At 36.6% G+C, this 26,169-nt stretch overlaps 1 protein-coding gene across 2 annotated transcripts in view; it reads left to right on the top strand.

Moving 5' to 3' along the window:
* The first annotated feature begins 3,885 nt into the window (after positions 1 to 3,885).
* Positions 3,886 to 26,169, top strand: part of LOC121411824 — a 56,127-nt gene continuing 33,843 nt past the window's right edge. The window contains exons 1-11 of one of the 2 annotated variants that reach the window (XM_041604695.1): positions 3,886 to 4,021; positions 6,546 to 6,777; positions 7,632 to 7,699; positions 15,479 to 15,665; positions 16,307 to 16,494; positions 17,004 to 17,157; positions 19,653 to 19,685; positions 23,481 to 23,608; positions 24,342 to 24,464; positions 24,855 to 25,153; positions 25,795 to 26,083. In XM_041604695.1, coding sequence (XP_041460629.1) covers positions 6,582 to 6,777; positions 7,632 to 7,699; positions 15,479 to 15,665; positions 16,307 to 16,494; positions 17,004 to 17,157; positions 19,653 to 19,685; positions 23,481 to 23,608; positions 24,342 to 24,464; positions 24,855 to 25,153; positions 25,795 to 26,083 — 1,665 coding nt within the window. In that variant the 5' untranslated portion in view covers positions 3,886 to 4,021; positions 6,546 to 6,581. The remainder of the gene's footprint in view (positions 4,022 to 6,545; positions 6,778 to 7,631; positions 7,700 to 15,478; positions 15,666 to 16,306; positions 16,495 to 17,003; positions 17,158 to 19,652; positions 19,686 to 23,480; positions 23,609 to 24,341; positions 24,465 to 24,854; positions 25,154 to 25,794; positions 26,084 to 26,169) is intronic. The other variant, XM_041604696.1, reaches the window with a different exon arrangement.

Here is a 26,169-nt window from a genome sequence, read left to right as displayed (position 1 = left end):
TCCACTGGCTTAAACGTAACTTCTAAAAATATGTGTATATGAGATCTGCAACTCTTATGTGAAGAGCATGCAGGCTCAATGTCACAAGTCAAGAGAATGCGGGCGATTTGACAAAGGTATCTTTAAGTGCATTGTGCACTATAAGGTACAAAGGTCAAAACTACATCGCTATACCATGTGGATAGTTCATGAGCGGTGAGGAGGGCTATTCATTGAACACATTGAATGAATTTGAGTGGATAGCTGAGATTCCACGTGTTAGAAAACATTCATTGAAGAGCTTATAGTCCCAAATTGATGACGTTTCGATTATTTGGCTCTTGTCCCCTTTGTAACCATGGTGATATTTAATAGAGTGGCACAAGAGGTGGATATGAGACCATGACGGGCGAACTAAGGCGGGGGGGGGGTGTCCACCCTCTATGGCCCCGCGTCTATAAAGGGTTGCGATTGCTCCGTTCAATCACAACTATGGACGGCCAGCAACGTCAACATCTATTATGCATGTTTGTTCAAAATATTTTCTATCATGTATATTCATGCATTCATTGTTTTCTTGAAAATTCAATGTGCTTCTTTTTGTTTACAATTAAAGGACATTGTGCAAATTTCCTTAAATATAATGACACTAATGGAATACAATAGAGTTACGATTGATCAATCGTAACAACTCTTTGTAAGACGGGGCCTAGGCATGGAGACAGAACCTCCATGCATGCCATACTGATCCAGGGGAAGGGCGAAGCGGTCGCGGCCCCTATATGGCGGGCCCCCCAAACAAGAAAAAAAAATAGGGAGAGGAGGAAAAGTAGAAGAAAGATCAGAGGGCGGAAAACTAAATGAAACATGGTATGGAGTAATTTCAATAAATAGACAAATTTCAGGTCATATTATTAAATCAGAAATTGCCTTTTGAGTGAGATAATAGGGGGATTGAGGTTTGAAATGCGCAAACTATTGTGTTGGTGATTCGAGTTTCATTATACGTGTCATGAAAATAATGTCGTATTTCAGCTTTCTCTCGTCCCTTTACTTTCCCTTTCTCTGACTTGGTCGATCGTGAAATGGCAAATCCATTTTTATACATTATTGTTAGGAAAATAACGTAATTATTTATTTGGATTTAAGACAAAATTATGGGCATTGTGGAAATGATGAAATTCGGGAAATTCCTTCAGCTTGAAGGAAGCATGCCTTGAAGTTGAAAGTTGGGGCGGCACAGGGAAAAATGGCACCTCATTTCTTTCAAAAAAGAATAGAAACAGTTCCTTTTGTCAAAAAGAAATGAATCAAAGCGTCACTAATTGTGTACAATTATCGTTCGTTGGGGGGGCTGGTAGTGACGCTCTTTACTCACCCTGTTTAAAAGAACTGGACAGGGAAGAAATATTTTTTGGTACACGGCCCTTGGGAGATATGTAGGGAAGACGTATTTATCAAACCATATAGTTTTGTTAGTTCAATATATCACAATTTATTTCAATCCAGAAAGATAAATGTACCTCATAATTACCAAGAAGTGAAAGAAATTTCTGTAAGAAATCAAATTGAGGAAAAAGGGTAGCGCTGGATCGTAACACCTCAAAACGGGATTTCGATTCCGAATGAAAGGCATTTTTTTTCATTTACTTCTCTCCCTTTTCTCTTCTTCTTTAAAGCTTAGGGGTGATGAGAATATAGGGTTGTGTTGTGTCATTGGTTTTCTGCAAATTCTAATGTTTCGTTTTTACTTCTTCTTTTTTTTTTAATACTTCTTCTGTAAGTTCCTATGTACTTTGCTGGTGCTCGCCTAGGTCATGAGGGTAGGATGGGGAGGTAGGTCATGGAGGGGGGGGGGGGGTAGTGGTGTAGGAAAGGAGGGGACATGGAGGACAAAGATTGATTATTTTGTGGGAATTGCGTGTGTGTTTATTCTTCTTTTTTTTCTCTATTTTCTGTATTATTTTTTGTTACTTTCTTTCAGTGAATTGGAAAGAGAAATGTATCAATTTATAAAGTTATTTATAAATTACTTATTTTGCTGGTGTCTTGGTGTATTGATGTATCATTAATTTACGAAGTAATGAAATTTATGAAGCCAGTTTTATGTTTGCATTCACTATAAGAAGCAATCAAAGAACATTTTGAATCAAAAGGGGCATGCACTATCCTAAAACATAGGGGAAAAGACTTATCTACCCTATTCACATGACTCATGAAACTTTAGGCACGTAGTATTATTCTTCCAAGTTTCTTCCTTCATATTGAGAATTTTTGTTTCTTATGCCATGGTCACATTTGTTATACGGCGGCCGTACGGCGAGTCGAAAACAGCCGTTTTAACATTTTTTGTCCAACTACATATCGGTGGTTTGAATCAAAATTGATAAAACGGCTGTTTTCGACTCGCCGTACGGCCGCCGTAGAACAAATGTGACCATGGTATTACCAATGATGCTGTTTCTTTATGGGATTTGCCATAGTAATACCATGGTCACATTTGTTCTACGGCGGCCGTACGGCGAGTCAAAAAACAGCCGTTTTATCAATTTTGATTCAAACCACCTATATGTAGTTGGACAAAAAATGTTGAAACGGCTGTTTTCGACTCGCCGTACGGCCGCCGTAGAACAAATGTGACCATGGCATTAGTTGCAAACGTTGGCTGTTCTTGTCGACAAAAGTGTAGGCCTTATTCTTTATAAGGACAACTTATCTGATATGAAGTTATGATTAATTATATATCTCCATGAAATTATTGAAATCCCATAGCAAACTGGATGTGAGAAATAAGTCTTTCAGTAGAATTAAGAGTAGTCAATGGAATAGTCTTCCTGAAAACCTAATACAAATGCCAACAACAGACAAATTTAAAAGAAATATTGATATATTTTGGCAAAATAAGCACTTTGAGCTTCCATGACTACTCACGCAAGCTCATGAAGTATAGTTTTCAGTGACCAATATCCTACAAGAAGCGACCGGGAGTTACAGGCTTGCGCCTTCATCCCGTACCAGATGATGATGATGATAAAGATGAAGAACTGGGACCTATGAGAAGGCAAAGGGGCACTTGTCATTTGTCAACACATAAAAAGGGTCCTTCCCATAGGTGAAAGGGACACAGAACACATGAGGGGCGCTTAATTTTCTTGGGTAAAAGGGGGCACTGATTCGAGAAAGGGCATTAGAAGGCAATGGAGTACTTGCTCACATTATAAAACGGGTCCTTCTCAGGTTAAGGACACCACATTGGTGAGGGCCGGGCACTTTTCTTTGGCGAAGGGGCCACTGATTCGAGAAAGGGCACTTACAAGAAGGCAAGGGGTAGCCCATTTGCTAGAGCCATACGGGTCGATCCTTCTCAGGAGTATGAAAGGGGCACAGAACACGTTCGTGAGGGGCACTAGTTGGGTAAAAAGGGGCACTGATTCGAGAAAGGGCACTTACAAGAAGGCATCGGGTTACTTATAGTCACATTATAAAACGGGTCCTTCTCAGCTGAAAGGGGCTCAGAACACAATTGTGAGGGGGGCATTTTTCTGTTTTTTCTTGTGTAAAAAAGGCACTTTTCAGTGCTTCAACTGAAACCAGGGGCGCCCCCGGCCCCGGGATTGCCCCCGGATTGCCCATGCACTGCCCATTTCATAATTATATCCACCCCATCTTCTTTCTACAAGTCAGAGTTAGATCTATGACATGTGTTTCCTTTTTACTCACTTCTTTAATTGTCTATCACCCTATAGAGCTTGTAAAAAGGTTCAAACTGTGTGGTGGTTTGCAGCTGTGTCTGAAGGCGACACAATATTTAGCAGGTCCCTGGATTCTCGTTAGCCGGGAGGGTGGGGGAAACGCGGGCGGGCGGGGCCGGGGGGGCGGAGAGACGGAGGTATCGCTACATACACTACTGCAGGGCCGTCTGGACTGGGAGCCTCAGCTCAGCTAAATAAGGCTAAACCGATCAATTATTAGATATAAATCAAGTTAGAGCATGCAGTAATTTCAGGGATATGTTCTGAGCCTTCGAGGAATGTTTTGTCAAGTAAGTTTGTAACCGACACGATAGAAATTCAATTGAATTTAAGTTCGTGCAGTATTTCCGACGACGCCGTTTCAGAAGTTAGATTTAGAAAATAGCGTTGTCCCACATATTATGAATCCGTGTTTGTAGCTTCCGTTCTCAACGGAGTCTAACGCCGTGTACGTGATGATCACTGAACTGCTGAAGCGGGATGTCTGCACATGTAAACTTGGACTGCAGTTAAAAAATGAGTTTCTTTGACGTTACACAAAAGCTTCGTTTAATATTGATTCATATACCGTACCGTATTCTTATTTCTAAAGAGTAAGTTTGTCCCCCCAAAAAGTAAAAATGTCATCCAAATAACTAGGAAGTAACTAAGTTAAAAGATCTAGAGTCTAATCTCCAAAAATTGGACAGTTAATCTGACTTCTGAATCCAAGCGACTAAAGGCAAGACCAAGTGCATGTAACGTAATGTTAGCCCTAGATCTGATGTTGGATTAGATATCAGGTGAAGACGATGGCTTCCATTCCTCCCCGACAGCTAAAATTGTAGAGGCAAGTTGCTACTCGACAGTTCCAGACTAAAGATTTAAACTTAAAATAGTTGTCATGGTTGTGCCTTGTGGGGCCCATTTCTCAACACCGTCATAAGTCCAACTTCTTGACTAAATCAGAGATAGTGATATACTGGTCTGCTACCGTTTCACAAAGCCCTCTTTGCCGAGATTGGGGACAACGGCAAGACTTCCATATGTCCCCTCCACTAAAATTGAAAAAAAAATATGGAGGTTTATCAAGCATTATCTAATATATATCTAAGAGATTTAAGAAGTTGGATACATTGTAACATACCAAAATATGGCTTTATTCCGTCAAAAATTTGAGTGTGTGTAGTTCCCAATGGCATCGGTTTCTTTAGTCAGAAAACTAAATACCCAATACTCTTGGAGAGAAGACTAGTCGTAATATCGGTTGCCCATAACTGGGCGTTGTGGCGTGCGCCTGTAATCCAAGCTGTGGGGAAGTTACAAATTGATGCAGAGGTTCGAGCCCTGGTCACGTCTTTCGGATGGTGACGTTAAAGGTCGGTCCCAGACGTAAATAATCATATCTGATTGATACAGGTCTGACAAAACTCAAATTCACACACACACAGATAACCGTTATGAAACCCATGGCTTGCAACAATTCCTGCTAGCTCAGTGAGTAAGGCCACAGACAGAAGATGCCTCGAAGAGCAGCGAGAGGTTCGAATCTAAGTGCTGGTGTTGGTGTCATGACAACACCAACACCAGCCACAAGTCCATACTTGAAATGATGCCAGAAGATATGATGTATTTCCAGCAGTTCGTGTTTAATGCTTTGGTGTTGAGTGTCTGCTGGACAGAGAGCATCACAGCTGGTGTTGACGATAGAAGTAATTTCCCCGATTCACCAACACCAACCCCCAGGAATTGGGAAAATCGTTCGGTGTTGGTGCTGGTGATTTAAAGCCCATGAACAGATGGCGAACAGGATGAAACATCCCCCTAAAATCACTGCAAATCAGTAGAGCCTTAGACAGTGGCTTTCTGTACAATGAGATTTTATGTAATTTCTCCCCGATTTCACTTTCGTCGCCGAGAAGTTGTCACGTAAAGTTAAGATGATCGGCAGTGAAGCGCAGAGGCGCGATGTCATAGGCTATCAATAAAATGATCGGTATCATTCTTCTGAACCCAGCTTGGTGTTGGAGCTTGGTTCAGCAGCCTTTTCACGCTCTCAACACCAACATAGAACTACATGTAGGTTCACCCATACAGTACATGTAGATCATTCTATGAAACTCAGTAGACAGTAATCAATACCAGTCATAACTTTTCATTTCCTGTAGGTATGTGAAGGTTGGTCTGGGACAGTTCTAACATAATTTTCCCTCTTCGAGAGTAAGAATTAATGCACTGTCTGATATTAAGTCTTTGATTGTTAATTCATACATAAAATCAATAATTTTCAATTTTTTTACATTTTAATTAGGATCAAAGCAGAGCTCAGTGTATACCATACCCCATACCGGATGGCCAAAGTTGCAGTTAGCTACGTTCCTGTATATTGACTTTGTGTGTACTTATGTTTGTGTGTGAGTCATGGAGAGTAGTTTTGATAAAAATGATTATAAAGCACCTTATTATTGCTGCAATTAAAATGTATTTTTCACGAGTAGACAAACAAAACAAAAGCTCATAAATTTGCTCTTTAAATGAAAATAAAATGTGTAGCGTTGTGGCCCAGTAGATTAGTCTTCGGACTTTGAAACAGAGGGTCGTGGGTTCGAAACCCAGCCATGGCGTAATTTCCTTCAGCAAGAAATTTATCCACATTGTGCTGCACTCGACCCAGGTGAAGTGAATGGGTACCGTAGGAAGTAATTCCTTAAAAAGCTGTGTGTGCTATGAACGCCTAGCTTAGCCGGGTAATACAGGAGCACCTTGAGCACCTAACAAGGTGGATATGTGCGCAATATAAATATCCTTTAGTATTATTATTATCTCATATTTCAGCAATGACCTGGAGATATTTTTGTATGCGGATCTACCATGCTGTATCCCCTCTTTGAGCTAGCTGCCCAGCTGAGGGTGTGCAGTGACATTGACAATCAAGAACAAAGAAGGTATCAGTCACCAGTCTTATCCCTGGTCCAGTCTAAAAAGCCAGTTCGGCCAGCCAGAATCACCTTCAGCTCCCATAGGCAAATTGGCAATGCGACTGTCACCGTTTTGGTGTGTAGTGTGGGTAAGCAATTCTCTGATTGTTTTTGATAGAATAGATGTGTTGTTTCGTTACTCATAATGTTGTCATTTGTATCACAGTCTTTTGTGTAGTGTGTGATTTGTCATTTTTGTATTTTTAGTATCTCACGTTTATATGAAAATGTTTGTTTGAATTGATTCAGTCATCCTTGCATAACTTGACCTTGCATAAGATTTTCAAAAAAGAAGTATTTTCCTTTCGGTAAACTCCTATCTCAAGCTATGTAAGACAATTTCTGTTTAGTCAATATTTCTTTTTATAAAGTTTTGTTTATATAAAAAAAAATTGTATAAAGTTTCTGGTAAATCAATATTTGTCCTTATAAAGTTTCAGTATATTCAAGTTATACTTGATTTATTGCCAAATTAGTTTATAGGTAAGTATCCTTTTTTTAACTCTCAAAAGCACAACTGAATGTGTTGTTAATTAAGCTGCACTATGTAGATATATGCTTATTATTACTATTATTGTGATTTGTAGAAGTAGTAGTCATAGAAACTGCAGCAGTGGAAGCAGTAGTAGCACTGTTAAAGACTTTGAAAGTAGTAACATTATGAGATAAAAAAAAAAAAAAAAAAAATAAATTGCTTGTACTTCCCACTTCCAAAAAAATAAATGGCAGGTGCAGTTTGTTTTTTGCTTGTTCCCCCCCCCAAAAAAAACTCCCCATCATTAAAAGGGGTTGCAGTTTGCAGTATGTTGTTTTTGTGTTTCAGAATGGTATCACTTCTGGTACCCCCTCTCCTTGCTTCAACTTTGGTAGTCAATATTTAGAGTAATTATATTGTGGATTTTGTTTTGTTTTCAACACTTTCTTTTCATTTTGTTTCATGCAGATTTCTTAATCTTGAGATATGAAGATCATGGACACAAACCAATTACAAAAGATCTTAAATGGTTTCAGGTAATAAAATTATTTTCTACTATAATTTGTAATCAGAGCAAAAGAGAAGGAATATGTAAATGCTTTTATTTGTCACTATTAGTTTTTATTATGCACTTTATGAAGCGTGGAGCGTTGTGGCCCAGTGGATTAGTCTCTGGACTTTGAAACAGAAGGTCGTGGGTTCGAATCCCAACCATGGGGTAATTTCCTTCAGCAAGAAATTGATCCACAATGTGCTGCACTCAACCAAGGTGAGGTAAATGGGTACCTGGCAGGAATTTATCCTTGAAACGCAGCGCGCGTTACAGCTGCACTGCTAAAGCCAGGGTAATTATGCTGCATATACTGTAGAGTGCTTAGAGACTTCTGACAAAGTAAGTATTAAGCGCTATATAAGCAAGTATAATTATTATTATGAATAGTCTTGGAAAACTATAACTTGGCCATCATCATTAACAATTTGAAATTGCAATTTGATTAAACTTTCAATAGCTTAACTCATTAAGTCTGTAATTCTTAGACAGATTTTCTTCAAAGTTTTCCTCGTATGGATAGGGTCTGCTTGTATGAAAGTCAACTTGATGTCAAGGTGGATCCTTTCATTGGACATATATCTTTTACCGGTAGTCAAATTATGAATAAAGACAGAAAAATTATTATCAAGTTGTCTTCTCTTTATGAAATATTGCCCATTGAACTTTGATCATATTTTGGGAATCAATCTTAACCAAGTTTAAGTTTTAGAATGTGACCATAACTTTGAAAAGTATATGTATCTAGTTCATGAAAATTTGGCATAAGGGTAATCAAGTATCACTGATTATTTTTGCAGAAACTTTAGGTCACATGACACAATCAAGGTCAAAGGTCATTTAGGGCCAATGAACTTAGTTCTTTATTATCACACAAAAGGTGTTTTTTCTGAAGAATTATTTATCCAAGTTTTCAAAGTCATCATTACTGCTATGTTGAATCATGTAATGTAGGTGAAACTGCCAGAGGCATTCCACTTCTTTTTCACTATTTTTCTCTTTCTAATCACACTTTATGTAAGTTTACTATTATATTGTAGAATGAATCCCAATCGGTTAAAGAGAAGAGTTTAGTAATGTGAAAGATGAGCTTGAAAAAAATGGTGAGGGAGAAGGTATTGAAAATTAAGGTACTAGGCAGACTAGAGATAAGATTAATATTAACAATTGATTATATTTGGATAACCAATGACTTTATTATTCATGGGTATTTTTCAAAATTTACTTACTTATTTTCACAAAACAGTTGAAGACAAACAACATTAGGTGGTTTCAAACCACTTTGATCATAAGAATCCTGTTAAATTATGAGAAATATTTAAAGCCTGTGTATAGCTTTGGTAAAGGGTCAATAATGTGATTGATAATCGAATATCATCTAATATGACAGTCTTACTGAAGCGTAGAGACCGTTAGATATTTTTCCAACTGCACTTCTCTGAGAAAATTTCAAATATTCAAATCTTGGATATATAGCGCCCTCTCTCGGCGATGCTTGTTTTAAATTTAAAAAATGGGCATTCAAGCACTTATCTTGTAAATTTAGTGATTAGATATCCAAAAGTTACAGACAAAGAACATGTCTTGAAAGTTTCAGCCCATTCCATGATTTGGAATAGGATTTAATTGAAAGACAAAAACACACAGATATTTTAATTTGATCGGGTGACCCGATCAAGTTAAATTTCCATGTAAAATCGCAAAATTTATCCTGTAAAACACGTTTTCATTTCATATCCTCCACATCATAACTGTTATAGGGCATATCCATTCATATTAGCTAGCAATGAATTGGAATGGTGATAGGTGCATTTTGGTGGATTTACCAAAACTATACACAAGCTTTAAGGCTAAAAAATACCCATTTATTATTCCTGCATTCACACCGCCCCGAAACATACCCTTCGGAATAAATTCCTGAAGTTAGGAGCATGCGCAGTATGGTCTGATAAGCAGGCAAGGTGCGAGATTTAAAACCACTAGCTCAGCAGCCACCCACGGCGCCCACGCCCAACTACAAGCTGGGCTAAAAGTTCCCGTAAATTGCTTTCACATTGCCAAAATACCTGCGACCTTGGAAAAATCCCTGAGATAGTTCTCGTAATTTTGCCAAGTACCTACTATTTAGTGGGTAATTTCTTTTGGGGATATTATGCGTAATTTGCTTTCACATTGCCAATATTACCTGGTATTTTCTGATCGGGTAAATTTCCCCTACCTGGAACTGATGAACTTCAAGGCGGTCTGAAACCACCTATTGATATGCAAATGAGAGAAGCGATGATGTCACTCACTATTTCTTGTGAATTTTATTGTTTCAATCATGCAATGCAATTTTTGGCAGATTTGATGTGAAGAAGGGGGGACTTCAAATAAAAATTGGTTACAACTATGTCAATTCCTCATGTTCAGGAAGGAATCAGACTTATTTTCATATTATAATGAGGAAACATTGAAATATTTCACATGATATAAGTACCAATGAAATTGTGAGTGGATGACATCATCACTTACCTTATTTGCATACTGACCAGGGTCCCATTGCATAAAAGTTACCATCCAATAGTAATTACCATGGTGACACTGATTACCAACGAATCAAATTCAAGGATTTCATTGGATGGCAAAGTTACCATTTTTATGTAACAGGGCTCAGGATGTACATATAATTATCATGTGACATTAATTAAGCAAAACTCTAAAAATGTCAAAATTCTTATTTCACTTGTTTGACTTTTTTCTTTCTATTTAAATCAACTTTTTATTGGGGTATACTTCCCCTTTGAATTTTTTTTAGCATTGTGTGAAAGACACTGATGCATTGTAAATGAGCTCAGTATATTTAGATTTTTGTTCTCTTTTGTATGATATAAAATACTGGGCCAAACCACAAATCAAGTTCACTTTTATCCTTGATGGTTAAAGTTAATCAATTTTTACAAGCCTCTTTTTAAAGAGGGGTGAGGGGGGAGTTCATCCCAATGACAAGTTGGTCTTGGGTAAAAGCAAAATTAGAGAAAAATATTGGTGAAGATTTGATGAAATCAAAGAATGTTAAGAGAGTTAGATTTTTGTAAAGCTTTTAATTTATGGCATCATATGCAAGCAGCTGTCCCATATTATGTAATATGAATTCCATAATTTTTTTTGCAGTGGAACATAATGAATAAAAATATATTAATTACAAAGGGAGGATGAAATGGTGTGTCTGATGATACTTCCTGCTAAATTTAAATAACTTTCAATTTTTTGAGAAAATTATGTTTTGGAATTTATATCACACTTGCGGAGGAGCTGCTTCTCTATGACATCACAAAATCAAAAGTTTATAAATTTGTAAATGTTAGACTTTGATGGATTTTGGTTAAACCTTTATTTTCTCTATGTTTCTACTTTCATTAAGACCAACCTATCATCAGGTGACCTTCCCCTTTAAAATGTGTGATTGTGTCATTTAGTTGTGAAAAAAAGGTTACCTTCTGTGCCTTTAAAACCATGACTCACGATCTTGGCAGGTGAATTGATGAATTGAATGCAGCTGATCGTGCACTCTTGGATATGTTTCAAACTGGTTTTAAAAGCTCTAGTTATAGCTTTATATTGTATCCAAATTTGTTGGATGCATGAGCTTGAACATTATACTACAGTCACACCCATGACATTATGAAACCGACTGATGATTGGTGATAACGTAATTTAGCTTTTGTTGGTCTGGGGTTGGTTTTGCCTGTGTTGGAGCATTAGAGAGAATGAAGGTTCACATGCCTTAGAAGTTTTAAAAATAGAGTACTTCTAGAAATAAAAAAAGACAAGTTTTAAAAATAGAGTACTTCTAGAAATTAAAAAAATGTTTTAAAATCAGAGAACTTCTAGAAATAAAAAAAAGATAAGATTTAAAAATAGAGTACTTCTAGTAATAAAAAAAAAGATACAGCTAGAAGAATGAATTTCTGCAAACAAAAATCACCCACTCTTCTTCAGAATTTATGTTTTTATGTGCTCAGGTGAATGATTTCAGTCACTTAACTGTCGCACCCAACGTTTCCTAATACCCTTTTCATAAACCTATCCTCCAATTAGCCGCCTAAGAGTAATCCGGATAATTCAATAAAAATTGCGTTCACAAACTCTGAAAATAAGCCGCATTATTTTTACGAGCGCCCGTCCTGAAAAAGGCGGATAATCGTCATGACAACTGGACACGCCCCCTCCGACGCGGTTGTGTTGGAAAAGGGTGACCTTGTGATCGGACCATGGCAATTATCCGCATTATTTGGAAATGCATTCATAAACTCAAAATCTTGTCCCAATGCTGCTATTATGCGGATAATAGCAGCATCAAAATAATGCGGATAACTCTGGTCCTCCTCCAATTTTACGACCAAATTATGCTGCTATTAGCCGCATAATTGGGTTTATGAAACGGGTATAAGTTCCTTTGTTCTTCTCTCTATCTGCACATGTTATCTCACCACTTGAATTTTTTTTTTAATTTTCTACCTGGCGGGCATCTTCACTTAAACATTTACAAATGTTTATTTTTATCGATAACATTGTCATGGAGAATTCCTGTCACTGCCTTTATGTCATTCTGTATGATTACAATTTACATAAAGTTTATGCATATAATCCATGTAATGTATGCAATTTTGATGTCAAACAAAATAGTAAAATGTGAGCCAATGTGTATGTCATTGAATTGAATTCAAATTAATGATACATTTGTCTCATCTGCATAGTAGAAGAGATTAAGCTTTTAGAAGGATGGTATTTCTGCATTAAAGGTATTGCATAAAACAAAATGAAAAAAATGTGGTTATTATGTTGAGTCAAATATTATGATTCGAGCATTTATTTGTATGTTCTTATAGGGGCTCTGTCAACACAACCAAGAAAATTAAACAAGAATGATTTTTGTTCCTAATTCATAGAATCACTCATGTTATTCTTTTTATTCTGAAGTCTATGCAAAAGCACTGTGTGACAACATTTGTTGAATTATTTTGTTTTATAAATTGACTTGAATATGAAAAAGCTCATCTGACTTCAAAGTAAATGCATTCTAGTAGACACAAGCCCACCCCAACAAAAGGTGATTTGAATAAAAAGAGAAAAATCTAATAAAAAGCATAACAGAAAATTTCATCAAAATCGGATGAAAATAAGAAAGTTATGACATTTTCAAGTTTTGCTAAATTAAAAAAAAATGTTATATTCACATCCTGATTGGTATGCAAATGAGGAGACTGATGACATCATCTTCTTACTATTTCTTTTGTATTTCATTATATAGAATATGAAATATTCTAATTTTCTTCTGATTGATGAGTGAAAGGGAGTTTTATTCTTCTCTTACATGTGTAATTATGATTGTTTTAACAATTTGTGGTTCAAACAAGAGGGTCCTTATTGTCAAATCTGTAAAAATTGAAATAATGTATAATTCAAACAAAAAATAAAAGAAATAGTAAAGGAAATCAATCACCATCTCTCTCATTTGCATATCACTGAATTGTGCGTGTACATGTAACTGTTTTGTGAAAACTTTGAAATGTCGTAACTTTTTATTTTACATTTTATTTTGATGAAATTGTCAGTGTCATGCTTGTTTGGTTTTTCTCTTTTTATTCAATTCAACATCTTTCTGGGGTGGACTTGACTTATCCACCAGCAGGGACGATTATTGATGAATCCTTATATTCTGGAACACTCGCCGCTAACCTACCATTGAACCATTTCTGTACGATGGTGGATTTCTCTATTTCGAGGTTGATAGGATTGCGATTTGACTTCAAATATTTGACAGGCAAAAAATGAAGGTCCCAGCCCTACGCTGAAAATTATTTGAGAGACTAATCTCGACTGCCCAGAGACAAATTTTTATCTTATTATTCCTGTGAAAGTTTTGTCTTTTTTTGTATTTTATTTCATGAGGGGTGCTCATGTTATTATCTTTACTCTTTTTATTATCCTTTATGCACTCCATTAGAGCTACATTGGAAGACTAAAGTGCATGACAGGAAGTTACAGTGAAAGTGAAAGCTTGTAATTTCATTTCGTATCATATCCTTTATCCCCTTCCAGGATTCAAGTAAAGCTATCCATATTTTCACTCTTGATGTGATATTGTCGACATTCATAGAATTATACGATCCTTTTTTCTATTTTGAATGTTTGAATGCTATAGTATACAGTCATTTTTTTTTAATCTCTTCTTTTTTTTATATGGGCTGGATAGTGTTGGTACATTTCCTTTTGATATAAATATACTTCTACTACATAACCTTGGTTTTGATGATCCCGGAAAGAGGGATAACATGGCTACAATTCAATTTCCAAGGGTGTGTTCAGTTTTTTTTTTACAACTTTAAGGCCTGAATTCACAAAGGTGGTTTTAAAACCCACGGTTGAATGCATGATTTATGCAGATTTCCTATAAATTATGCTAATTTTACCGCGAATCGGGCGCGTGTATAAATTTATTTTATATTATATTATTATATTATTTTAAATACGCTATTTTATTCATGAGTCCACTCATTAATTCAAAACAGTGGACTCATGAATAAAATAGCGTGGATAACCTCGGCAACAGGCATCAATTTAGCGCACTGTGACAAAAGCGCGCATCAGCATTGGACATTTTTTAATATATGCGGTAAAATAAGCGTAATTTATACAGGAAATCTGCATAAACAATGGACTCAACCGTGGGTTTTCAAAACCACCTTTGTGAATTCTGGCCTAAGGGTCCATAATGCTTTTATCAGAAACCTGAATCCTGTCTTTCACAGTGATTCCTCTCCTCGCCTTCCACATGCATGTATCTTTGAGTAAAGGGGAAGTTCACCCCAACAAAAAGTTCATCGTAAAAAATAGCAGGGAAAATATTGGCGAAGGTTTGAAGAAAATATTTATAAGATTTAAAAAGTTGTTAGAATTGTAATTGTTTTGATATGTGACGTCGTATGCGAGCAGTATAGTAAGCTAAAAATGAAATCAATGAAATGTCATTTTCTCAAAAAATTGAAATAGGGTTTTATTGTGCCTTTAGTATATCAACAGACAAATGATGTCTCCCTTGATCTTGAAAGAAGAAAATTTTTAATCTTCATGAACCATTAAAAAACTGAAAAAATTTACATACGTGGGGCAGCTGCTCATACGTGACGTCAAAAAAAAAAGTAAAAATTAAAAGAACTTTCATTATCTTTAATGAATTTCCCTCAAACCTTTTTTTTCTGGTATATTGACACCAAAAGAAATTGTCAGCATTAACTTTCCCATTAAACCTCATGAAAAGATGCTTGCAGGAGTCCCACATGAGCGAGGCAGCTCTGACTTTTAGATCTTCCGTATATCTCTGCTTGCATCTTCCGTCACTTCGAGAACTGTTGTCCTACTTTTTGTTTTTGTTTCCTTATACATGAGTTGATTAATGCATAGATTTATGAAAGAATGAATGAATACAGAAAAAATAGATCAATATATAAATTGATTAATCGATAAATGAATATCTAGATGACAAATAGATAAATGGATTGGTGAATGAATGAATAAGTAAATGAATAAATAGATAAATACATTAATAGATAAACATATATATAAATAAATATATAAAGAAATATTAAAAAAAGTAAATGAATGAATCAATCAATAAATAAAAACAATAAATGAAATATATACTTATATAAATATTAGTAAATAGAATAACAGAATGTAATAGAAAAATTATATAATGAATGTATCTGTCCGTATCTTTCAGGATCCAACCAAGGCCATTTGTGCCGTCACCCTTGACCCCACTGGCAGTTGGGCAGTGGTAGCATGCAGCGATAGGAGTCTTTATCTCATTCCTGTGCTAGCTCTCCTTGGAGTACCTTCATCTAAAACTGGGAATTCCTTCTGGAAGAAGAATGATGTCACCAAGATCGATATCAAGGCTAACATTGGTAAAATTGCTGGTTTCACTCATTGATGTTTTGATACAAGTGAATAGGAAACTGTGGTTATTATTATTAGAAAGGTGAAAAAAAAACATTGTAAGTTTTCAAATTAATTTCATGTCGTATAGAAAGAAGATTATGGTAAAAAAAAGGTCTCCTGCAAAAAATTACTCTACATACCCAGTGAGTCAAGTATTAAAGACGATTAACTTTATTCAATATTGAAATGAAAAGAACAAATGTAGGTTAGTGTGTATGCAACAGAGAGGAACTGAGCCCAGGTAGTGACCTGAAAATTGCATGCAGGGCAATAAAAGTGAAACAGAAAAAACAACAATAACAATATATGAATGATAAAGAATCAAGTTTGAGCATTGTAACATATTCGTGTATTTGCAAACAGAGGATACCTAGGCATCGAAATGCAAGGTGCGGACAGTAGATGAGCTGGGGCACATTTTGTTCTTCGAAGAATTAGAGCTTCCTCCCAATAAAATTGACCAAGCCTGGTGCCAGGCTGCCAACTTCGTAGTACAAAGCAGGGTTACAAAGTATCTAAAAATAGATATCAATAACATCAATATCAAGTTTGATAAATTTTGTTGGTAGGTCATTCATGAACTTACACCAATAACTATTCTAATCAGGAGTCCCGTCTGCTCTTCTGTGGTGGAATTCTTTGGATGATAGATTCATCATCGTCATGGGAACGGAGAAAGGAGAGGTGATGATGGTTGACCTGGGACTGGAGCGCGATGTCCGGACGGTGTTGATCGGTGAGGCCATAGCGTCTATGGATATGATCAGACATGATGATAACATCGGTTACCTCCTGGTAAGTAAGCAACCGTGTGGGCATGTAAAGTCTCTGTCATGTGCATGAATTTTGAGGGGCACAAAAAGTGGGCATTTAGTCTTAAAAATATAAAACAATATATTAGAAAGGGGATAAGAACCTATATGTCTATGTATATTCTGCTCACATAATATCAAGTTAATTGAGCACAAGAAGTAAGAAATGAGTCGCGATCGTTGAAGCATTGTGAGTTATGCTTCGTTGACCACATCAAGGTCTGAAAATATGCATTATTGCATTTTATGATTTCACAATGATTCATCCCAAACTCATCATTTGCAAATACATGTAGGTGAAATACAGGCTATGCTTTTCTCTTTCATGTTGATATACAACTCATTAGACCTTATGCAAGCAAGGTTTGGAATATTCCCCCCCCCCATTATAATTCCTCCCTAATACAGTGTAAATGTAAACTGTTCAAGTATTATTTAGAGACAAGTCAGGTCAAGACTTCTAGAACGCATCTTCCCATTGGTCATTGACAGGTGTTCACCAAGGGAGGCAACCAATGGGGTATGCTGTTAGAACAGTCTTCTGAGGTCTCTGCCCTGACCACCTCTATGGAGATGGAGGCTGAGATTCTAGAGTACGAGGTCATCCAGACCAACAGTCTTCCTGTCAGGAGCATCCTTCATTCAGGTAATAGATTTATCTAGGGATACCTAGAGGGAAGTTCCTTAATGCATGTTATGCCTCTGTACACAGTTCTAGGTATTTTCTCTGTAAGATGGCTGGTTCAGTTCAAGGAACAGGCTTTGATAGTCATATTTTATTGGCTTTTTTCCAGCATCTTTGGGCAGTGACAATTTCATTGATGAGAATATTCTGTCTTATATACAGTATTCTAACATAAAGAGATTTTTTTTTTATATCTATTTGTCTTTGTCCTCTTGGAGTAAACATGTTTTTACTGTGTCCTTTGGTTGTTTTGATTTCTAGATTTGATTTTGTGCATTGATCATGATTATCAAAGTGCTTGTATGTTTCAATCATGTAATACTGAATTCTTCTCTGTGCCATGGTTGGGGTTTTGAACCATTTTAGTCTTTGTTGAATGAAATATAGGATAAGCTGAATATTTATTTTTCACTATGGGGCACCTTTTGCTTCGTAATACATGCATCAATATCTGGAGAGACCTACTTCAAATTTCTTGTGGGTGGACAACTTTTTCCCCGTTAGCATGCACTGTGATTGAGAATTGAAATATTGTAAGAAATGTTTAAATGAATGATCAATCGATAGTCTAGGGAGGAATGAGGATTTACTAGTAGTTTTCACAGTGAAAATTGTAGTGTTTGAATGAGGTTTTTAGAAATTTTGAAAGAGAAACATGGCGATTAGTGCGTGGTGTGGGTTTATTTCCAATTTGTCTAATGCCAATTCGTCCAATTGCCAACTCGTCTACTATCATTTGGTCTACCTTCGGTTCGTCCACTGTCGACATGGTCTAATTGTCAATTCATCCACTCACCATTTCATCTAATAACCAGTTGGTCCAATAGCCATTGGCCCATATACCACTTGGTCTAATTGGACCAAATTGAAGTGTTAATAGTGTAAAATGAATGAAAATGAAATCGATATTAGACCAACTTGTTATGAGACGAGATGGTCATAGATGAAATAGTAATTAGACAAAGTGATGATTGGACCAGATGGTTTCTGGACCAATTGGTTGTTAGACAAAAGGTTGATGGACTGACTGGCATTAGACTAAATGAAAGTAGACTATGTGGTGCGTGGACAAGTTGACAGTAGACAAATTAGCAATTTACCCTAAGTACACTGTGGGCGACTAATCTCACGAGATGAACGGGAAGGGATGATGTCACAGTAGGCGGTGCTGCACCAGCCGAGTTTGCTGGTGCAGACGGCCCTAGTAAGGGCACAACTTGCGTGCATGTGTGATGAAATGCACATATTCCATAAAGCAATTGACATTTTATCCATCTGACCATTATATTTCTTCATTCTTCACTTGGTCTTGGTGAACTGCTCAATTACAAAAATTTGAGTGAAACAATTGCAAATCATTTCAAGAGGGGGTCAGACATGCATACAGTACACTTTGGATTTGCCCAACATTTGGCTTATTTCTGCAAAGTTTGCAAAAAGTATCTATCCTCTTATATAATAAAATATTATATAATCTAGTAATGAATTGGAATAGAGACAGGAACTTTTGGGGAAATTTCTTGAAATAGACTTTAAGTGATTAGCAAGAAAATATTTGGTTAAAGTTGGAGAAAGGGGGTAATTTGATACCATTACATGAAGGAATGGAGAGTCTAGACAGAGCATGACCCTTTTGATATTTTTTTTTGCAATGATCTTTGCATCAGAGTATCTTATCTACTATTTTGGAGATTGTTTGAGTGAGTTTCATATTTGCATTTTGTCTGCAAGTGTGTGCCATGTTTTCAGATATAACAATAACAATTTTTGTTTAGTCAGTAGATCTGATTAAATTGGTCCAACTCCGATCAAAATATTTTCCGGGCTTTGAGTGGCAGATACATGTACCTACTCAAGCACACCCAACAGTTTTGTTTTCACTCTTTACTATAATATGCTTTTCACACTGCACGTTTTTTACTTAACCCTGGGGAAATTGGTGGGGCTAAGGGGGGGGGGGTCTTAGCCCCACTTCGTTTTCACACCACCTTTTAGCAAAGTGGGCTAGCATGGTAAATAGTACGGTACTATCTGGCCTTGCAGAAAAGCAAGTTTAGCTGGCTTATTGTGGTGCTAGCACCACAATTGCGGTGCTAAGAGATGCAGTGTTAAACCAAACTGGGCTAAGGAAAAGTGGGGCTACCCATTAGCCAATCACAGAAGTAAAATTGCACGTTAATCGCACTCTGTATGGTAAAATCATCAATTTTTATGAGCTGTGTGATAGTCTGGGATTAAGGCATTAACCCCGGCTAAGCAGATAGTATGGGGTTAAGAAAGACAGTGTGAATCCAAAAGAAGATAGGATGGGGTTAAGCAAATACAGTGTGAAAAGCATATTAGTGTCATATTCACCATCAACATTTATTTAATAACTGTTAAATTCATCCCTTAAAAAAAAGGGTTTCCTCATTTCTGGGATGCAATGAATTATGAGAGTTGTTTACCTCAAACAGGGCTTCTGACTGAAGAACTTGTCCAATTTTCAGGTAAATTTCGAATCCTGCATAATTGCATGCTTAGATCTGAACATATCCCAAAAAGTCTTGATGGATTATATTAAAAATGCTTTTTATTTTAAGGATGTGGTTTATGAAGCTCTTTATGAATTTGCACCAATTTTAAAAGCAACTTGGAGGTCAAGTCCACTATAGAAAAATGTTGATTTGAATCAACAAAGAGAAATCAAACAAGTATAATGTTACACTAAAAATTCAAAAATTTCAAAATTGGATGTGAAATAAGAAAGTTAAGACATTTAAAAGTTTGGCTTGGTTTTCACAAAACAGTTATATATGCACAACTTGGAGATATGCAAATGAGAGAGTCGATGATGTCCATCACTCACTAAATTCTTTTGTTTTTTTATTGTTTGAATTGTACAATATTTCAATTTCTACAGATTTGCCAATAATGACGAACTTGACTGAATGACAAAATGATGAAACAATAGCAATTCCACCTGTTTTGGGATGAATAAAACTTTGTTTTACATGACAATGTGGAGAAAATTAAAATATTACACATTTCATATCATAGACCAGGATGTGCATAATGTGTAATTAAGTGAAACTTTAAAATGTTGTAACTTTCTAATTATACATGTGATTTTGATGAAATTTTCAGTGATATGCTTGTTAGATCTTTCTCTTTTTATTGAAATCTACTTTTCGTTGGGGGTGGACTTGTCCTTTAAGTATGGAATGCCAAATGAAATCACAAACACCCTTGCTCCCTTTCAATTAGGCATCCCCTTGTCTCATTTTCTCTGTAGAGAAAAAACCAATTAAATCTTTCTTTAGTCTGCTTTATTTGTCTTTTCTTCACACCTACAAGATCACCTTTGCCCTTTCTCAATTTTCTTAGTGCAGTGCATCTATTTTTGTATTTATTTTATTCATAATAAACAGCATTTTGGTTAGGACTTATGATTTTATCACCTTGAAATATTTTTTTTTTCTTTGCTGTTTGTGAGAATCCTATGAAATGCAGCACTCTATTTTTTTGAAATCCCTATATTTGTATCTTGTGCATACATCGTTTTTTGCTTGTTTACTTTATGTTTTGAACACATTTTGAATTCAGTCACCTCAAAACTTTAATAAGTATATTTTCTGTAATTATTTGCAACAGTTTTAAAGGTTAAGTCAATGAGTTGCTCCAGATTTATTTTACCCATTTATGGTAGCATCCAATGAGAGAAAACGAAGGCAAAAATTTAGGCACAAACTGAATCTAGTTTCATTATGCCAATGTTTTTTTTTTGCAACGATAGGAAATTGAGGGTCAATTTCTTTATTTTCTACATACTGGGAGGTAAATAAGTGTTAAAGAGTAAAATTTGTTATTTTTTTCTCAAAAATTATATATTCATATTCATTTTTAGTGTGTTACTATAGTTGAGTTTTATTCTACAAGTTTATTAGCCGTTATCATTGTCAATTTAAAGGGCAATGCTTTGTCATTTTTTCCAAACTGTATTTTATTGCAAATGTAAAAAAGGTTGCGATATAACTTTAGAAATATGCAGTGGGCATGCTTTCAAGTTATGTACTAATGATGACTCCTTGCTAATCCTCCAAAATCTGTCTTACATTGTAGTTTTGCTAGTGGGTTTGTTGATATCCTGTGCATTTTTTTTTCTTTTTTGGAGGGGGTCTTATTGTGAGATTTATTTTGTTAGCATGTATTCACTGAATGCTACTGGTTGGCCCACTGGAAGCCATCTCTGTTTAAAAAGTGGATGTAGAGGTTTTTGATTAGTCATATTTTGCTTTTTGTTTTCAGATTTTTTTCTGCACCAATGTGGGAATTTTTCTTTGAGTAATTCATATCAGTCGTGTCACATTTGTGGTCTTTATTGTACCCCCTCCTGTGTTTAGTTATTAAATGGAGCAAAGGTTTTAGTTACTTTTTTTTTTACAACATTTTTGTGGTAATTTGGGACTGATTTTTTTGCTATGGTGAAATATGTTTGGTATATTTGCATGAGTTTGAGTTGCATAATTATGGTCTTTAATGCGTGTTTCAAAAATTTTCTATTTAAATTTGAAACAAAACAAACAACAAACATATATACTTTGCAATGGACCAGCTCCTCCCCAAGAGAGAAAAATCCAGAATTCCAGGTAGTTTTTGATCTCTCCCTTTTCTTTGATAGACGTCACCTCCACCTCATTATACTTTCATTCTTTTGTAACACAAAATATTTATTATTTCATTTTAAACATAGCTCAAATGTCGACTTCTTATTTTACTAATTAAAGATTCAGCAATAATTAGGATGATGACCATGTTGAACATGTAATTGCCATACTCTTATGTCACAGAAGCAATTCAGTTTTAAAATGTTTCTTAGTAGAAATATAGTATTAAATAGTAGTTTGTGACATATCCAACATCATAGACACACTTGTACACAGTGTACAAGCACACAAGCATATTGGTATAATGTGGAAGAGAAGACCAGCAATAAATATGCATTAATATTGATTCACAGTCGTAAACAGACTTGCAGTGCTGTAGATTAGGCCCAGTGTCCAGAAAATCAAATTAGATAATGGCAATAGAATCATAATCTTTTGCCTGCAGTATACTGGCTCAAAATTCAACATTGATCAGGTATTAGGAATTCAACTTTTGTGACCTACCACCCCAAAACAACCAATAAGTCACCAGGTAAGCTGGTCTGTAAATAGCCAAAATAGTAATTAAGTCTCCAAAAACACACCACACACAAATATAGCTTATTGGAAAGAGCAATTCTTCTTCTTCATACTGTGAAAATTTGAAGTCATAAAGTTGAATAAGAGAAAAGATACAAGAGCTTCTTGGACACTACTTTTTCAGACTGCTCGGAAGTTTCACTGAGATTACACAGTATGCATTCTCATGCATGAGTGAACCTCAAGCTTCAGAGCCTTGTTTTCTCCTTATTTTTCAAGTTCTTTCAGAAATTCCTCTGCATTCAATCAAGTACTTGTAATGGTTATTGTTGGTCATTTTTAACAACTTTTATTTCATTTTAAAGCTTAGAAAGTGAAATTTCAAGCTCAATAAAAATCTCAATATTCATTTGGGTCGACTTATTGTTGGTTTTGGGGTAGCAGGTCACATATCTAAATTAAGAAAGAGTAAATTAAAATGTTTAAATCTTATCCCCCCTCTCCACTGAACAATGATGGCAAAACACTCACAACATGAACTCTCTCTCGACGGTTTCAGACCGCCTCGAAGTTCGCCAGTTCCAGGTATTCTCTGATCGGGAAATTTACCCCGATCAGAAAATGCCAGGTATTTTGGTAATGTGAAAGCAAACTACGCGTAATTTCCCTGAAAGAAAATACCCGCTAAATAGTAGGTACTTGGCGAAATTACGAGAACTTTCGTGGGGATTTTTCCAAGGTCGCAGGTATTTTGGCGATGTGAAAGCAAATTACGGGAACTTTTATCCCAGCGTGTCGTTGGGCGCGGCGGCGTGGGTGGCTGCTGGGCTAGTGATTTTGAATCTCCCGCCTTGCCTGCTTATCAGACCACACTGCGCATGCTCGTAACTTCGGGAACTTATCCCGAAGGATGTGTTTCGGGGCGGTGTGAATACAGGAATAATTAACGGGTATTTTTTAGCCTTAAAAAGTTCTCGTAATTTAACGGGGATTCTTGTGATCGAGGCGGTTTGAAACCACCTATTGACTTTGCCAAATAGTCATAGCCAAATACCACCTGTTTTTAAGAACTTCTTGTCCCTGAATGGTGTTGCCTAATTATGTTCATTTGGTTTGTAGATGGGACATCTCCTGGTTTTGCACCTGTTCGCTTCCAGCAGTTCACCCAGAATATTCAACTCACTTCCCAGTACGCCAGGGGCCGATCACTTGTTGCTGGTCATAACTTCACTGCTAACATCTTCAAGGTTAAACTTCAAACAATCCAAATAAAATATTTGTTTATCATTTTATTGATTGTATACATCTCACTTGGCAAAATAAATATATAGGCCTACATTTTCATATGAAATAATACTTATCTGAAAATAAATCCAATACCTCCTCTTACCAAATATTGATTATGGTAAAGGGTGAGAGTTTTATATGGGGTCGTTCAATGTTGAGTTCTAGCGTTTGGGTATAGCCATCTCAAATCTGGAGCTATTTGAGATTTGTAAAAGTGCAAGTTCAGCTTCAAAATAAAGTACAAGGAGGGAAACAAATAGTGGCAGTTCTGTGACAAAATGCAGGGTGCTACATTAGCACTTGCCCGAACTGGGCAAGCAAAATTCACACAGAAAGGACAATTCTCACAGTAGAATGACCAAAATTAGGGTCAAAATGATATGATATTGACCATGATTTTCGTCATGGCAAGCAAGATAAAATCACTTTGGAAAAATAAATGCAATAAAAAGGTAGATAAGCTCATGTCAAAAGAGAGAAAAGGTCAATGGTTTATAAAACCGCAAAATTTTCTTTTGAATAGGTAAAACTTTTTTTTCGAGGATTTTTTTTCAGGCAAGTGAAATTAGATTTGTGGGCAAGTATATTCCAACTAAAAAAACTCCACTTGCCCGACTGAGCAAGCGTTTCTAAAAAGTTATGTAGCACCCTGAAAGTGTATCAATATTGAATGGTTGGAACCCTGTTTTGCAGATCTATGACAGCAGTATAGATAACTGGATGCCCCTCTACGTCTACCGGATACCCCCATCATCTCATCAAATACTACTCACAAACAGACTTCTTTTCTGTGTGACAGTTTCAGAAGATAAACAGGTAAATTTGTGTATTTCAAGAATGATACCATTCTCTTAATTTCTAATGGTTACTTTATGAATCTACATAAAGGCTTCCTGGTATAGCATTTATTCTATCTTGGGATTATTGCCTCAGTTTTTTTTTAAATCTTTAAAAGGATTATTAGATGAGTTGTCCTCACTAATGCCTTCAGGGTAATATTTGTATTCCAACCCCGATGTAAAATAAGTATTGATTTTGTTCTTGTTATTGTACTCGTAGAGAGTGACAATGTATCTGAGTCGTTAGATGGGTCACTTTGAGTCTGATATTGCTTTGTTGCTTGTGATGTTCGAAACAGGTTTCAGATGGTATGATTGCTTGCCTAAGTCCTTCAGTTTTTTCAAAATCTGTTCCCCCCCCACACAGGTTAGCCTCCTTGTCTTGTCCAATCAGAAATCAGAAGTGTCGTCACCTGACCAGCTGCCGAACAAGGACGCAATTCTGCAGACGTTCACCTTTCCCAAGGATGAGACATTCATTGGAATGTACCGCCATAACGCTGAGGGACCCACTGGGAGGAGGAGAAGGACCGCATCCTCTCTGAGTCACACCCGTCACCGGACCGGTAGTGGCATCAGGGCTGGGTTGTTACCTGACGGGGAGGGGGAGGAGTCTGATGACGACTATTACAGCACATCATCCGAGCTGGCCGAGTCTGAGACGGGGTGAGTGGCTCTTGTATGCTTCAAATAATGCTGTGGTTCTTCTTCCCTGGGGTACAGTCCTCTTTGTAGAGTATAGTTGTACCTGGTTCATTGGATAAGTCTCTTGATTGAAATTTACAAGATTCAAATCTCTGCAAAAAAGATGATGTACATTTGCCTGTAACTGACTGTGTGTGAAATGACTATGGGATAGAAGGCAAGTTGTGATATGTACCTTACTTGATTTGGACTTTCAATAACTAGTGAATACAAATAGCCAGTATGACCATTCCTTCGCCAAATCAAGAATCTAAATCCCTTTAACTCTTGTGGCTCTTCAACAACAATTTCTTTTTTTCGTTTTTTAAACCTTCTTAACAAATACACCGAGATGGTATGACTATTTCTCCTTTAATTTTATAATCTGATTCCCTTTAGCTCTTGTGGCTCTTCAACATAACTTTCTGTCAAACTTTCCTAAAAAGAATCCAGCGATCCATCCACCTGAGGCGGTTCTTACAGCAATCACCAAGTTGAAGGACTACATTAACTCTTTGCTCCAGGAAATCAGATATTACTCTTGTTCTTGCAAAGAAATCAATCCACAAGTGGAGACAAAGAGTTATGAATTTTTCATACCATTATGTTTTTGTCCTTTGGAGGTTCCACGGTAAGCTGCATCCAGAGAACGACCCTCACCGGACCACCCTCTGCACTGTTCTGGATGGGTGCACTGTCATCACCAGTCGGGCGGTGTACCATTGTAGGCCCAGGATCTCCCCGGAGGGACTGTTCCTGGACCTGGCCCTGTCAGACAGGGATGGGTCCGTGGCGGAGAACCTCGGTATCACCCTGGATCTTGACATGAGCGCCCTCTATGAGATTGCTGCGGAGAGGAAGCTGGCTATGGGTGAAGTACAGAGAGCACTCAATCTATACCAGATTTCACAGGTGAGTTTTTTTTCATTCCTCTCCCTCACAGAAGAAAGATACCTAAACGTCCAGGGCGTCCGTTACACAAAGTCGCTAAATGAAAT

Source organism: Lytechinus variegatus, chromosome 3, assembly GCF_018143015.1.
Source record: "Lytechinus variegatus isolate NC3 chromosome 3, Lvar_3.0, whole genome shotgun sequence".
NCBI classification, from domain to species: domain Eukaryota; kingdom Metazoa; phylum Echinodermata; class Echinoidea; order Temnopleuroida; family Toxopneustidae; genus Lytechinus; species Lytechinus variegatus.
This window is presented reverse-complemented; position numbering and strand designations above follow the sequence as displayed.